The sequence below is a fragment of the Pseudopodoces humilis genome, chromosome 31 (assembly GCF_049639895.1).
Source record: "Pseudopodoces humilis isolate 2021_Gansu_Grassland_sample_001 chromosome 31, ASM4963989v1, whole genome shotgun sequence".
Classification (NCBI taxonomy): Eukaryota; Metazoa; Chordata; class Aves; order Passeriformes; family Paridae; genus Pseudopodoces; species Pseudopodoces humilis.
Window position 1 is genome coordinate 432,426 of NC_142230.1, and position 14,730 is coordinate 447,155.

At 54.8% G+C, this 14,730-nt stretch overlaps 1 protein-coding gene across 1 annotated transcript in view; it reads right to left on the reverse strand.

The window, feature by feature from the left end:
- Positions 1-14,730, reverse strand: part of KIRREL1 (kirre like nephrin family adhesion molecule 1) — a 37,301-nt gene that overhangs the window by 964 nt on the left and 21,607 nt on the right. Inside the window, exons 2-11 of the mRNA XM_088068464.1 lie at positions 10,589-10,738; positions 9,616-9,765; positions 8,653-8,810; positions 7,668-7,818; positions 6,532-6,637; positions 5,682-5,830; positions 4,377-4,504; positions 3,281-3,407; positions 1,375-1,475; positions 63-329 (exon numbers count right to left, since the gene is read on the reverse strand). Of these exons, the coding sequence (XP_087924590.1) occupies positions 63-329; positions 1,375-1,475; positions 3,281-3,407; positions 4,377-4,504; positions 5,682-5,830; positions 6,532-6,637; positions 7,668-7,818; positions 8,653-8,810; positions 9,616-9,765; positions 10,589-10,738 (1,487 nt within the window). The remainder of the gene's footprint in view (positions 1-62; positions 330-1,374; positions 1,476-3,280; positions 3,408-4,376; positions 4,505-5,681; positions 5,831-6,531; positions 6,638-7,667; positions 7,819-8,652; positions 8,811-9,615; positions 9,766-10,588; positions 10,739-14,730) is intronic.

Genomic DNA, 14,730 nt, shown 5'->3' on the forward strand with positions numbered 1-14,730 from the left:
CTGGAGAACCCAACCCTTCCAAGACCCTTCCAGGAGAAACTTCCAACACTGGAGAACCCAACCCTTCCAAGACCTTTCCAGAAGGAATTCCAAATGTCCAACCCCATCCCAGCTGGAGACCTGTCCCCACCTTTCTCCTCCAGCTGGATGATGGCGGTGCCGGGCCCGAAGCTGTTCCAGGCCGTGCAGTTGTAGCGGGTCTGGAAGTCGGCGTCCATGACGTTGTTGATGGTCAGCGTGGACAGGACGCCGCTGCCCGTGTTGCTCCTCTCCACCGTGTAGCGCTCCAGCGTTCCCGCTTCCAGAATGTTCTCCTTCCATGCCCAGGCCTGGGACAGCGGTGGGAACGGGGATTGGGGTGTTGAGCGATTTAAATTAAATTTAATTTAATTTTATTTTAATAGATTAATTATTTGTTGTTATTAGTGTTAATAATTTAGTTGTATCCCGCTTCCAGAATGTTCTCCTTCCACGCCCAGGCCTGGGACAGCGGTGGGAACGGGGATTGGGGTAAGGGGGATTTAAATTTAATTTTAATTAATTTTTTTATTATTTTTTTTTTTAGAAAATAGATTTGAAATTAAATTTAAATAAATTAAAAATACAAAATATATGTTAAAGAAGTGAATATACATAAAAAAATATGAATTTATATATATATATATAATATGAAAAATAAAAAATTACATTAAATATTTGCATAAAATGAGGTTTTGGCACTCACATATATATAAAAATATAAATTTATATAAAAAATTAAAAATTACATAAAATATTTGGATAAAATGAGGTTTTGTCACTCACATATATATAAAAATATAAATTTATATAAAAAAATAAAAAATTACATAAAATATTTGGAAAAAAATTGAGTTTTTTTCACTCACATATATATATAAAATATAAATTTATATAAAAAAATTAAAAATTACATAAAATATTTGGATAAAATGAGGTTTTGTCACTCACATATAATATAAATATATATATAAATATTATTAAATAATATTCATATTAATACTCATAATACTCACATATTAAATAAATATATATAAATATATAAAAATATAAATTTATATAAAAAACCGAATTTATATAAAATATTTCTATAATATAATGATATAAATGATTATATAAATCATTTTTAAATATTAATTTAATATTTAAATTATAAATATAATTTATAAAATGATATTTCAACACTCACACATATATAAAAACACACGCTTACGTAAAAACACGCGAATTAATACAAAATATTTCCCCAAAACGAGATTTCAACACTCGCGTATATATAAAAAAAATATAAATTTGTGTAAAAAAAAATACAAATTAATATAAAACATTTCTATGGAGTGAGGTTTTGGCACTCACGATGCGATCCGGCGGCGGCGTGCTGCCGATGAAACACTCGACCTTGCCGCGGTCGCCGCGCGCCGCGTACTGCACCGGCTCGCTGGAGATGATCGGCGGCCCTGCGGAAAAACGTCGGGAATTCCGGATGATCCACCCGGGAAAGGATTCCCAGGGAATTCCGGGAAAGGATTCCAGGGGAGATTCCCAGGGAATTTTTTTGGGGGGGAATTTTTTTTGTGGTTTTTTTTTTTTTGAGGCCGTTTTTGGGGTGGTTTTTGGTGGTTTTGAGGCTGTTTTTAGAGGGTGGGTTTTGGGTTTTTTGGGGCGGTTCTTGGGTTTTTTTGGAGTGTTTTGGGGTTTTTTTGGGTTTTTTGGGGCGGTTCTTGGGTTTTTTTTGGAGTGTTTTTTGGGGTTTTTTTTGGGTTTTTTGGGCGGTTCTTGGGTTTTTTTGGAGTGTTTTTTGGGTTTTTTGGGCAGTTCTTGGGTTTTTTTTGGAGTGTTTTTTGGGGTTTTTTTTGGGTGGTTTTTGGGGCAGTTCTTGGGTTTCTTTGGAGTGTTTTTTGGGGTTTTTTTGGGTTTTTTGGGCGGTTCTTGGTTTTTTTTGGAGTGTTTTTTGGGTTTTTTTTGGGTTTTTTGGGGAGGTTCTTGGGTTTTTTTGGAGTGTTTTTTGGGGTTTTTTTTGGGTTTTTTGGGGCGGTTCTTGGGTTTTTTTGGAGTGTTTTTTTGGGTATTTTTTGGGTTTTTTGGGTGGTTTTTGGGTTTTTTTGGAGTGTTTTTTGGGGTTTTTTTTGGGTTTTTTGGGCGGTTCTTGGGTTTTTTTGGAGTGTTTTTTGGAGGGTTTTTTGGGGTTTTTTGGGGCGGTTCTTGGGTTTTTTTGGAGTGTTTTTTGGAGTTTTTTTGGGTGGTTTTTGGGGCGGTTCTTGGGTTTTTTTGGAGTGTTTTGGGTATTTTTTGGGTTTTTTTGGGCGGGTCTTGGGTTTTTTTGGAGTGTTTTTTTTGGGGTTTTTTGGGGGTTTTTTGGGGCGGTTCTTGGGTTTTTTTGGAGTGTTTTGGGGTTTTTTTGGGTTGTTTGGGGGGGTTTGGGGTTTTTTTTGGGGTGTTTGGGGTTTTTTTTGGGTTTTTTGGGCGGTTCTTGGGTTTTTTTGGAGGGTTTTTTGGGGTTTTTTTTGGGTGGTTTTTGGGGCGGTTCTTGGGTTTCTTTGGAGTGTTTTGGGGTTTTTTTTGGGTTTTTTGGGCGGTTCTTGGGTTTTTTTGGAGTGTTTTTTGGGGTTTTTTTTGGGTGGTTTTTGGGGCGGTTCTTGGGTTTTTTTGAGTGTTTTTTGGGGTTTTTTTGGGTGGTTTTTGGGGCGGTTCTTGGGTTTTTTTGGAGTGTTTTTTGGGGGTTTTTTTTGGGTTTTTTGGGGTGGTTTTTGGGTTTTTTTTTGAGGGGTTTTAGGGTGGGATTTTGGGGTTTTTTGGGCGGTTCTTGGGTTTTTTTTGGAGTGTTTTTTGGGGTTTTTTTTGGGTGGTTTTTGGGGCGGTTCTTGGGGTTTTTTGGAGTGTTTTTTGGGTTTTTTTGGGTTTTTTGGGGTGGTTTTTGGGTTTTTTTGGAGGGTTTTTTTGGGTTTTTTGGGGCGGTTCTTGGGTTTTTTTGGAGTGTTTTTTGGGGTTTTTTTGGGGTGGTTTTTGGGGCGGTTTTTGGGGCAGATTTTGGGTTTTTGGGACAGTTTTTGGGGCAGATTTTGGGGCAGTATTTTTGGGGTTTTTTGGGGCAGTTTTTGTGGGTTTTTGGGGCAGTTTTTGGGTTTTTTTGGGGCAGTTTTTGGGGCAGTTTTGGGGTTTTTGGGGCAGGTTTTGGGGCAGTTTTTGGGTTTTTTGGGGCAGATTTTGGGGCAGTATTTTTGGCTTTTTTTGGGGCAGTTTTGGGGTTTTTGGGGCGTCTGACCGTTGACGAAGAGGGTGACCTCCCTCTCGCCCACGCCGATCCTGGGGACGATGGCCTTGCAGACGTACTGGCCGGCGTCGGCCTGCGTCACCGATTTCAGGTACAGCTGGTTGCTGTTGCTCAGGACCTGCGGGGGGACATCGGGGACATTGGGGACATTGGGGACATCGGGGACATCAGGGACATCGGGGACATCGGGGACATCGGGGACATCGGGGACATCAGGGGACATCAGGGACATCAGGGGACATCAGGGGACATCGGGGACATCGGGGACATCAAGGATGGTTGGGGACATTGGGGACACTGGGGACATCGGGGACATTGGGGACATTGGGGACATCGGGGACATCGGGGACATCAAGGATGGTTGGAGACATTGGGGACACTGGGGACATCGGGGACATTGGGGACATTGGGGACATCAAGGACGGTTGGGAACATCAGGGACATTTAGGACATTTAGGGGCTGCCTTGGACCCCAATCCCAAATCCCAATTCCAAACCAAATCCAGTCAAAATGAAATCCCACATCCCAAATCCTAAATCCTAAATCCCAAATCCCAAATCCCAAATCCCAAATCCTAAATCCCAAATCCCAAATCCTAAATCCCAAATCCTAAATCCTAAATCCCACATCCCAAATCCTAAATCCCAAATCCCAAATCCTAAATCCTAAATCCCAAATCCCAAATCCCAAATCCCAAATCCCGAATCCCAAATCCCAAATCCTAAATCCCAAATCCCAAATCCCAAATCCCAAATCCCAAATCACAAATCACAAATCCCAAATCCCCAAATCCCAAATCCCCAAATCCCAAATCCCAAATCCCAAATCCCACATCCCACATCCCAAATCCCAAATCCCAAATCCTAAATCCCAAATCCCAAATCCTAAATCCCAAATCCCCATTCCCAGCGAGTTTTGGGGAGCGAACACGGAGCCACGATGGGGACATCTGGGGACATCTGGGGACATTTGGGGACATTTGGGGACATTTGGGGGCCGCCTTTGCCCCCAATCCCAAATCCCACCCCCCAGCGGGGTCCCGAGGGGGTCGGGAACGTTCCGGAACGCCCCGGAAGGGGATCCCACCATGTTGGATTCCTTCTTGGTCCAGGTGAGGGTGAGCGGGGGGTTCCCGGACCAGACGCAGGTGAGGGTGACGTCGGAGCCGATGTCGGTCACCGTGGGCTTGGGGTCCACCACGATCCGGGGGGCGACTGCCCGGGGAAATCCGGGAAAAGAGCTCGGGAACGGGGCATTTCGGGATTTCGGGATTTCGGGATTTTGGGATTTTGGGATTTCGGGATTTCGGGGTGGGCATTTCGGGATTTCGGGATTTCGGGATGGGCATTTCGGGATTTCGGGATTTTGGGATTTCGGGATGGGCATTTCGGGATTTCGGGATTTTGGGATTTCGGGATGGGCATTTCGGGATTTTGGGATTTCGGGATTTTGGGATTTCGGGATTTTGGGATTTCGGGATTTTGGGATTTCGGGGTGGGCATTTCGGGATTTCGGGATTTCGGGATTTCGGGATTTCGGGGTGGGGATTTCAGGATTTAAGGGATGGGGCATTTCGGGACTTCGGGATTTCAGGATCGGGATTTCGGGATTTCGGGATGGGGATTTCAGGATTTCGGGATGGGGCATTTCGGGATTTCGGGATTTCGGGATTTCAGGATTTCGGGATGGGGCATTTCGGGATTTCGGGATTTCGGGGTGGGCATTTCGGGATTTCGGGATTTCGGGATTTCAGGATTTCGGGATGGGCATTTCGGGATTTCGGGATTTGGGGATTTTGGGATTTCGGGATTTCGGGATTTCGGGGTGGGGATTTCAGGATTTAAGGGATGGGGATTTTGGGATTTCGGGATGGGGATTTCGGGATTTCAGGATGGGATTTTGGGATGGGGATTTTGGGATTTTCGGGATGGGGATTTCGGGGTGGGGATTTCGGGGTGGGGAATGGGGATTTTGGGGATGGGGATTTAGGGGATGGGGATTTCGGGATTTCAGGATGGGGATTTTGCGATGGGGATTTTGGGATGGGGGATTTTGGGATGGGAAATTTGGGGATGAGGAATGGGGATTTCAAGCTGGAGAAGGGGATTTTGCCTGAGGAAGGGGATTTGGGGCCGGGTTTGGGGCTCTGGGGCCGGGTTTGAGGACTTGGGGTCAGTTTTGAGGACCTGGGGTCAGTTTTGGGGATGTGGGGCCGGGTTTGAGGACTTGGGGTCAGTTTTGAGGATTTGGGGTCAGTTTTGGGGATTTGGGGTCAGTTTTGGGGATTTGGGGTCAGTTTTGGGGATTTGGGGTCAGTTTTGGGGATTTGGGGTCAGTTTTGAGGACCTGGGGTCAGTTTTGGGGATGTGGGGCCGGTTTGGGGTGGCTCACAGTGGACATCCACCAGGGTGCTGACGTTGGTGCTGCCGATGTCGTTGTGCACCTCGCAGGACACGGGCTCGGTGAAGAAGGTGTAATCCACCTGCGTGTCGTACCTGTTCTCCTTGGCCTCCTCGATGATCACCCCCCCTTTGGCCCACCTGGGGACATTCGGGGACACCGTGGGACCCCCATCCCCATCCTAAATCCCAATCCCGATCCCAATTCCCGATCCTAAAAACTGATCCCGATCCCAAATCCCAATCCCGATCCGAAATCCCAATCCCGCTCCTAATTCCCAATCACTTCCTCCCTTTGGCCCACCTGGGGACATTTGGGGACACCGTGGGACCCCCACCCCCATCCTAAATCCTAAATCCCCATCCCGAATCCCAATCCCGATCCGAAATCCCGATCCCAATTCTCAATCACTCCCCAATCTGAATCCCAGCCCCAATCTGAGTCCAAATCCCAGCCCCAATCCCAATCCCGAGGGATTTTGGGAACAGGGACGTTCAGGGATCCCGTTTGACCCCAATCCCGGGGATTTTGGGAACAGGAAGGTTCAGGGATCCCGTTTGACCCCAATCCCGGGGATTTTGGGAACAGGAAGGTTCAGGGATCCCGTTTGACCCCAATCCCGGGGATTTTGGGAACAGGAAGGTTCAGGGATCCCGTTTGACCCCAATCCCGGGGATTTTGGGAACAGGGACGTTCAGGGATCCCATCTGACCCCAATCCCGAGGGATTTTGGGAACAGGAAGGTTCAGGGATCCCGTTTGACCCCAATCCCGAGGGATTTTGGGAACAGGAAGGTTCAGGGATCCCGTTTGACCCCAACCCCGGGGATTTTGGGGCTCACCTGTATCCCTTGATCTCGGGGTTGGCCGTGGCCATACAGGTGAACACGACCCTCTCTCCCTCCTGCACCGTCTGGGGCTGGATGGACAGGGTGACCGTGGGGGGATCTGTGGGGACAGGGCCACCACGGGGTCACCGGGGTGACACCCAGGGCTCCCCAAAAGCTCTGGGGTGGAGCATCCTGCGTCCCTGTCCCTCTGGGGACCCCAAATCCCGTCCCAGTGGGGTCCCCCCCGTCCCTCTGGGGACCCAAGGTTGACCCGGGGGTTGTCACCAAAAACCCCCCCCCAAAAAACCCCAAAAATGCCAGAAAACCCTCAAAAAATCCCCCAAAACCGCCCCAAAACCCCCCCCCCAAAAATCCCCAAAAAACACCCCAAAAAAACCCCCAAAAATCCCCAAAAAACACCCCAAAAAACCCCCCCAAAACCTCCCAAGAAACCCGAAAAAAAAACCAGAAACCCCCCCCAAAAAAACCCTCCAAAACCCAAAAAAAACCCCCAAAAAAACGGCAAAAAAACTGGCAAAAAAACCCAAAACATCCCAAAAAAACTGAAAACCAGCAAAAAAATCCCAGAAACGCTCCCCCCAAAAAACCCCTCCAAAACCCCAAAAAAAAACCCAAAAAAAAAAAAAACCAGCAAAAAAAACTGGCAAAAAAAACCCAAAACATCCCAAAAAAACTGAAAACCAGCAAAAAATCCCAGAAACGCTCCCCCCAAAAAAACCCCTCCAAAACCCCAAAAAAACCCGCAAAAAAACGGCAAAAAAATCCAAAAAATCCCAAAAAACACTGAAAACCGGCAAAAAAACCCCAGAATCCCTCCCCCAAAAAAACCCCTCCAAAACCCCCAAAAAAACCAAAAAAAACCCGGAAAAAACCCCCAAAAAATCCCCCAAAAAACTGAAAACCTGCAAAAAAACCCCAGAACCCCTCCCCCCCAAAAAACCCTCCAAAACCCCCAAAATACCCAAAAAAACCCCAAAAAAAACCCGCCAAAAAACCCTCAAAAAATCCCAAAAAACCCCAAAAAATCCCCCCAAAAAAGCCCCCATCCATCTCCCCACCCCCGCGGTGTCCCCGTGGTGTCCCCGGTGTCCCCGAGGTGTCCCCGAGGTGTCCCCGCGGGCGCTCACGGTGCACGTTGAGGCGGACCGAGGTCTCCTTGCCGGCTGGCGCGGCCTCGTTGGAGCTGCGGCAGGAGAAGACGCGGCCGATGTCCACGTCCGAGGGGTTGATGGGCAGCAGGCTCGTGGTGGTCTCGCGCTTGCCATCGGCCAGCACCTCCTGCGGCCAGCGGGGACAGCGGGGACATTGGGGATATTGGGGACATTGAGGACACTGGGGACAGCAGGGACAGCAGGGACATTGGGGACACTGGGGACATTGAGGACACTGGGGACAGCAGGGACAGCAGGGACATTGGGGATATCGGGGACATTGGGGACATTGAGGACACTGGGGACATTGGGGACACTGGGGACATTGAGGACACTGGGGACATTGGGGACACTGGGGACATTGAGGACACTGGGGACACTGGGGACAGCGGGGACATTGGGGACATCGGGGACATTGGGGACACAGGGGACACTGGGGACACTGGGGACAGCGGGGACATTGGGGATATACGGGGACACTGGGGACATTGGGGACAGCGGGGACACTGGGGACATTGAGGACACTGGGGACGTTGGGGACACTGGGGACGTTGGGGACATTGGGGACATTGGGGACATTGAGGACACTGGGGACATTGAGGACACCGGGGACACTGGGGACAGCGGGGACACTGGGGACATTGGGGACACTGGGGACGTTGAGGACACTGGGGATGTTGGGGACATCGGGGACACTGGGGACAGTCCAGGTGGGGTAGGGACACTGGGGACACCCAGGAAGGACACAGGGGACACTTTGGGGACACGGTGACACCTTGGGGACACGGTGACACCTTGGGGACAGCCGTACCGTGCTGGTGACAGCCCCGTCCTGCTGCAGCCCAGCACAGAACCAGGCGATGGTGGCCATGGGACACAGGGGACACTTTGGGGACACGGTGACACTTTGGGGACACGGTGACACTTTGGGGACACGGTGACACCTTGGGGACAGCCGTACCGTGCTGGTGACAGCCCCGTCCTGCTGCAGCCCGTCGCGGAACCAGGCGATGGTGGCGGCGGGTTTGGCGCTGCGCGCGCGGCACGTCAGGTTGTAGGGGGTCCCCGCCCGGAGCAGGATCTCGGGGGCGCCGTCGATGGTGGGGTCCTCGGGGGGGACTGGGGAAGGGACAGAGGGGACAGTGGGGACACGAAATGGGGGGTTTGGGGTGGGGGGTTTGGGGTGGGGGATTTGGGGTGGGAAATGGGGATTTGGGGTGGGGGATTTGGGGTGGGAAATGGGGATTTGGGGTGGGGGATTTGGGGTGGGGGATTTGGGGTGGGAAATGGGGATTGGAAATTGGGGATTTGGGGTGGGAAATGGGGATTTGGGGTGAGGGATTTGGGGTGGGAAATGGGGATTTGGGGTTGGGGATTTGGGGTGGGAAATGGGGATTGGAAATTGGGGATTTGGGGTGGGAAATGGGGATTGGAAATTGGGGATTTGGGGTGGGAAATGGGGATCGGAAATTGGGGATTTGGGGTGGGAAATGGGGATTTGGGGTGGGGGATTTGGGGTGGGAAATGGGGATTGGAAATTGGGGATTTGGGGTGGGAAATGGGGATTGGAAATTGGGGATTTGGGGTGGGAAATGGGGACCCGAAATGGGGGATCTGGGGTGGGAAATGGGGATTTGGGGTGGGAAATGGGGATTTTCCTCATGGAGGTGGCAGAGGATACAGAGGGGACATTGGGGACACTGTGGGACACTGTGGGACATTGGGGATCCTGGGGGACATTGGGGACATTGGGGACACCAGGAATGGGAAGGGGACACTGGGGACATTGGGGACCCTGTGGGACACTGGGGACACTGGGGACACTGGGAATGGGGACACTGGGGACATTGGGGACACCGGGAATGGGGACACTGGGGACCCCGTGGGGATATTGGGGATGGCGGTGACAGGGGCCAGCCCTCACTGAGCACGGTGAGCTTGGCGCGGCGCGAGCGCAGCGCGGCCTCGGTGGCCTGGCACTCGTAGACGGCGTCATCGGAGAGTTCGGCGTCGCGGATCTCCAGGTTGTACTGGCCCGACTCGGCCGCGCCCAGCACGCGGTACCGCGGCCACGCTGCGGGGACAGCGCCGTGTCACCGGGACAGCGCCGTGTCACCAGGCATGGGGACAGCGCCGTGTCACCAGGACAGTGCCGTGTCACCGGGACAGCGCCGTGTCACCGGGACAGCGCTGTGTCACCGGCCGTGGGGACAGCGCCGTGTCACCGGCCGTGGGGACAGCACCGTGTCACCAGGACAGCGCTGTGTCACCGGCCGTGGGGACAGCGCCGTGTCACCGGGACAGCGCCGTGTCACTGGGACAGCGCCGTGTCACCAGGACAGCGCTGTGTCACTGGCCGTGGGGACAGCGCCGTGTCACCGGGACAGCGCTGTGTCACCGGCCATGGGGACAGCGCCGTGTCACCGGGACAGTGCCGTGTCACCGGGACAGCACCATGTCACCAGGCATGGGGACAGCGCCGTGTCACCGGCCGTGGGGACACCCTGGACCCACAGGGACAGCCCAGACCCGTGGGGACACCCCAATCCCACAGCGGGACCCCTGTGTGTGGTGACACCCCCTGCCCCCCAGTGCCCCCAAAGCCCCCCTGTTCCTGGTCCCCCCTTATCTCCCTCTGCCCCATGGGTGCCACCTCGATCCCCCCCTGCCCCACAGAGCCCCCCCCGATCCCCCCCTGCCCCACAGAGCCCCCCAATCCCCACAGAGCCCCCCAAAGCCCCCCTGTTCCTGGTCCCTTTGAGCCCCCCCAGAGCCCTCCCAAAGCCCCCCCTGCCCCCCAGAGCCCCCCAATCCCCCCAGAGCCCCCCCGAGTCCCCCCGGTACCTTTCAGGCCCTGCCCCACAGAGCCCCCCAATCCCCCCAGAGCCCCCCGGTACCTTTCAGGCCCTGCCCCATGCCCAGGGCCAGCCCGTCCTTGGTCCATTGCACGATGCCGGAGTAGTTGAGCACCACGCAGGACAGGACGATTCTCTGCCCGGCCACCACCGTCTGGTCCTCGGGCTCCTCCACGAAACGCGTCTGCACCGCTGCACCGGCACCGCGGTCACACCCCGCGGTCACCCCATGGTCACCCCCAACACCCCACAGCACCCCGGTCACCTCATGGTCACACCCCATGGTCACCCCATGGCACCCCATGGCACCCCACGGTCACCCCACAGCACCCCACAGCTCCCCATGGTCACCCCACAGCACCCCATGGCACCCCACGGTCACCCCATGGCACCCCATGCTCACCCCACGGCACCCCATGGTCACCCCACGGCACCCCATGGTCACCCCACGGCACCCCATGGCACCCCACAGCAGCCCACGGTCACCTCACAGTCACACCCCATGGTCACCCCATGGCACCCCACAGCACCCCATGGTCACCCCACGGCACCCCATGGCACCCCACAGCTCCCCATGGTCACCCCACGGCACCCCACAGCTCCCCATGGTCACCCCACAGCACCCCACGGTCACCCCACGGCACCCCACAGCTCCCCATGGCACCCCACAGCACCCCACGGTCACCCCACAGCTCCCCATGGTCACCCCACAGCACCCCATGGTCACCCCACGGCACCCCACGGTCACCCCACGGCACCCCGGCACAGCCCGCCATCCCGGGACCTCCTGGATCCCCCTGAGACCTCCCCCAGATCCCCCTGAGACCTCCCCCGGATCCCCCAGAGCTGCCCCGGATCCCCCTGGATCTGCTCAGGATCCCCTTGGAGCTGCCCAAAATCCCTGGAGCTGCTCAGGATCCACCTGGAGCATCCTGGGACCCCCTCAGGATCCCCCCCAGAACTGCCCAAAATCCCGGGATCCCCTCAGGATCCCCCCCAGAACTGCCCAAAATCCCGGGATCCCCCCAGGATCCCCCCAGAGCTTCCAGGGATCCCCTCAGGATCCCCATAGAACTGCTCAAAATCCCGGGATCCCCTCAGGATCCCCCCAGAACTTCCTGGGATCCCCTCAGGATCCCCATAGAACTGCTCAAAATCCCTGGAGCTTCCCGGGATCACCTGAGGATCCACCTGGAACTGCCCAAAATCCCTGGAGCTGCTCAGGATCCACCTGGAGCTCCCAGGGATCCCCTCAGGATCCTCCTGGAGCTCCCCCAAATCCCCGGAGCTTCCCGGGATCCCCTCAGGATCCTCCCGGAACTGCCCAAAATCCCTGGAGCTGCTCAGGATCCACCCGGAGCTTCCCGGGATCCCCTCAGGATCCACCTGGAGCGTTCCGGGATCCCCTCAGGATCCTCCTGGAACTGCCCGAAATCCCTGGAGCTGCTCAGGATCCACCTGGAACTTCCCGGGACCCCCTCGGGACCCCCCCGGAGCTCCCCGGGACCCCCCCAAGCCGGGCCCCGCCGCTCCCGGGATCGATCCCGGTGTCGATCCCGGTGTCGATCCCGGTGTCACGCGGAATCGAGCGGGATCGGGGGCGGGGGGAGCGCTTGGAATGTGCCCCGGAGCAGGGAATGGGGAGCGGGACCCCCGGGAAAAGGGGCGCGGCCGCTTCTCCCTCCTCAAATCCCGGGAATTTCGGGGTTTGGGGTTGGTTGGGGTTTTTTTTTTTCCCCCCTGGAATACGGCGCAGCTCGGGATCCCCGAATCCCGGGAAATTCCGCTCCTGATCCCGAAAATAAAACCGCCGGCGGTTCCCAAAATCCTCCCAGAATCCCCGTGTGGGGGTGTCCAGTCCTCTTCCCGGTATCCCAGGGTCCCCGGGATGGAATCCAGGAATTCCCGGGATGAAACAGCCCCAAATCCCGGGACGGGGAATCCGGGAATCTCTGGGATAAAACCCCCCCAAATCCTCGGGATGGGGAATCCAGGATCCTCAGGATCCCCGGGATGGGGAATCCAGGAATTCCCGGCATAAAACACCCCCAAATCCCGGGATGGGGAATCCGGGAATCTCTGGGATAAAACCCCCCCCAAATCCCGGGATGGGGAATCCAGGATCCTCAGCATCCCAAGGATTGGACACCCCGAGATTCCAGGATGGGGAAATCCAGGAATTCCCGGGATAAACTCCCCCCCCAAATCCATGGAATGGAATCCAGGAATCCCCAGGATCAAACACCCCCAGATCCCGGGATGGGGAATCCAGGAATTCCTGGGACCAAACACCCCCAAATCCATGGAACGGATCACCCCAGGATCCTCAGGATCCCCGGGATGGGAAATCCAGGAATTCCCGGGATCAAACACCCCCAAATCCATGGAATGGAATCCAGGAATTCCCGGGACAAAACACCCCCAGATCCCTGGAACGGATCACCCCAGGATCCTCAGGATCCCCGGGATGGGAAATCCAGGAATTCCCGGGATCAAACACCCCAGGATCCTCAGGATCCCCGGGATGGGGAATCCAGGAATCCCCGGGACCAAACACCCCCAAATCCCCGGGATGGGGAATCCAGGAATTCCCGGGACCAAACACCCCCAAATCCCCGGGATGGGGAATCCAGGAATCCCCGGGATCAAACACCCCCAAATCCATGGAACGGATCACCCCAGGATCCTCAGGATCCCCGGGATGGGAAATCCAGGAATTCCCGGGATCAAACACCCCCAAATCCATGGAACGGATCACCCCAGGATCCTCAGGATCCCCGGGATGGGGAATCCAGGAATTCCCGGGACCAAACACCCCCAAATCCCCGGGATGGGGAATCCAGGAATCCCCGGGATCGAACATCCCCAGATCCCTGGAATGGAGCACCCCAGGATCCTCAGGATCCCCGGGATGGGAAATCCAGGAATTCCCGGGATCAAACACCCCCAAATCCATGGAATGGAATCCAGGAATCCCCGGGATCAAACACCCCCAAATCCATGGAACGGATCACCCCAGGATCCTCAGGATCCCCGGGATGGGGAATCCAGGAATTCCCGGGACCAAACACCCCCAGATCCCTGGAACGGATCACCCCAGGATCCTCAGGATCCCCGGGATGGGGAATCCAGGAATTCCTGGGACCAAACACCCCCAAATCCATGGAACGGATCACCCCAGGATCCCCGGGATCCCTTGGAATAAACCCCGGGATGAGGCCCCGCCAGCCTCGTGTCCCGATTTGGGGACAGCCACCGCTCCTGGGCTGTCCCTGTGCCACCCCCGCCCGGGAAGGAGGGCAGAGGGATGCGGGAATTCCAAGTTTGGTTTTTTTTTTTTGGGAAAAGATGAAGAAAAAAAAAAAAAAAAAAAAAGCGGGGGATGGAGAGGAGGGGATGGAGCCGGGATCGGGAATAATAAAAATAAAATAAAGCGGGGAAGCAAAAAGCGGAGCGGGAGATCAAAGAGGGAAAGGTGCCGGGAGAGAGGGAGGTGGGAGGGAAGATCAGAGCCGGGAAAAGGGGGAGGAAAAACGGGGCAGGAGCGGGGGGAACCGCGGGAAGCGGCGGCACCGGGATTTGGGGGAAATCCGGGGGAAAAGGGCACCGGGATTTGGGGGAAATCCGGGGAAAATGGGAGTCGGGATTTGGGGGAAATCCGGGGAAAATGGGCACCGGGATTTGGGGGAAAAGGGCACCGGGATTTGGGGAAATGGGCACCGGGATTTGGGAGAAATTCGGGGGAAAAGGGCACCGGGATTTGGGGGAAATCCGGGGAAAATGGGAGTCGGGATTTGGGGGAAATCCGGGGAAAATGGGAGTCGGGATTTGGGGGAAATCCGGGGAAAATGGGCACCGGGATTTGGGGGAAATCCGGGGAAAATGGGCACCGGGATTTGGGGAAATGGGCACCGGGATTTGGGGGAAATCCGGGGAAAATGGGAGTCGGGATTTGGGGGAAATCCAGGGGAAAACGGGCCCTGGGATGGCACCGGCCCAACCGGGAATGGCACCGGGATTTGGGGGAAATTGACGCGGAAATGTCCCACATGTCCCCCCGTGTCCCCACATCTCCCCCCGTGTCCCCTCCATGTCCCCCCGTGTCCCTGAGTGTCCCCCGGCCCCTCCCGCTCTGTCCCCCCGTGTCCCTGAGTGTCCCCCGGTGTCCCTGAGTGTCCCCTGGT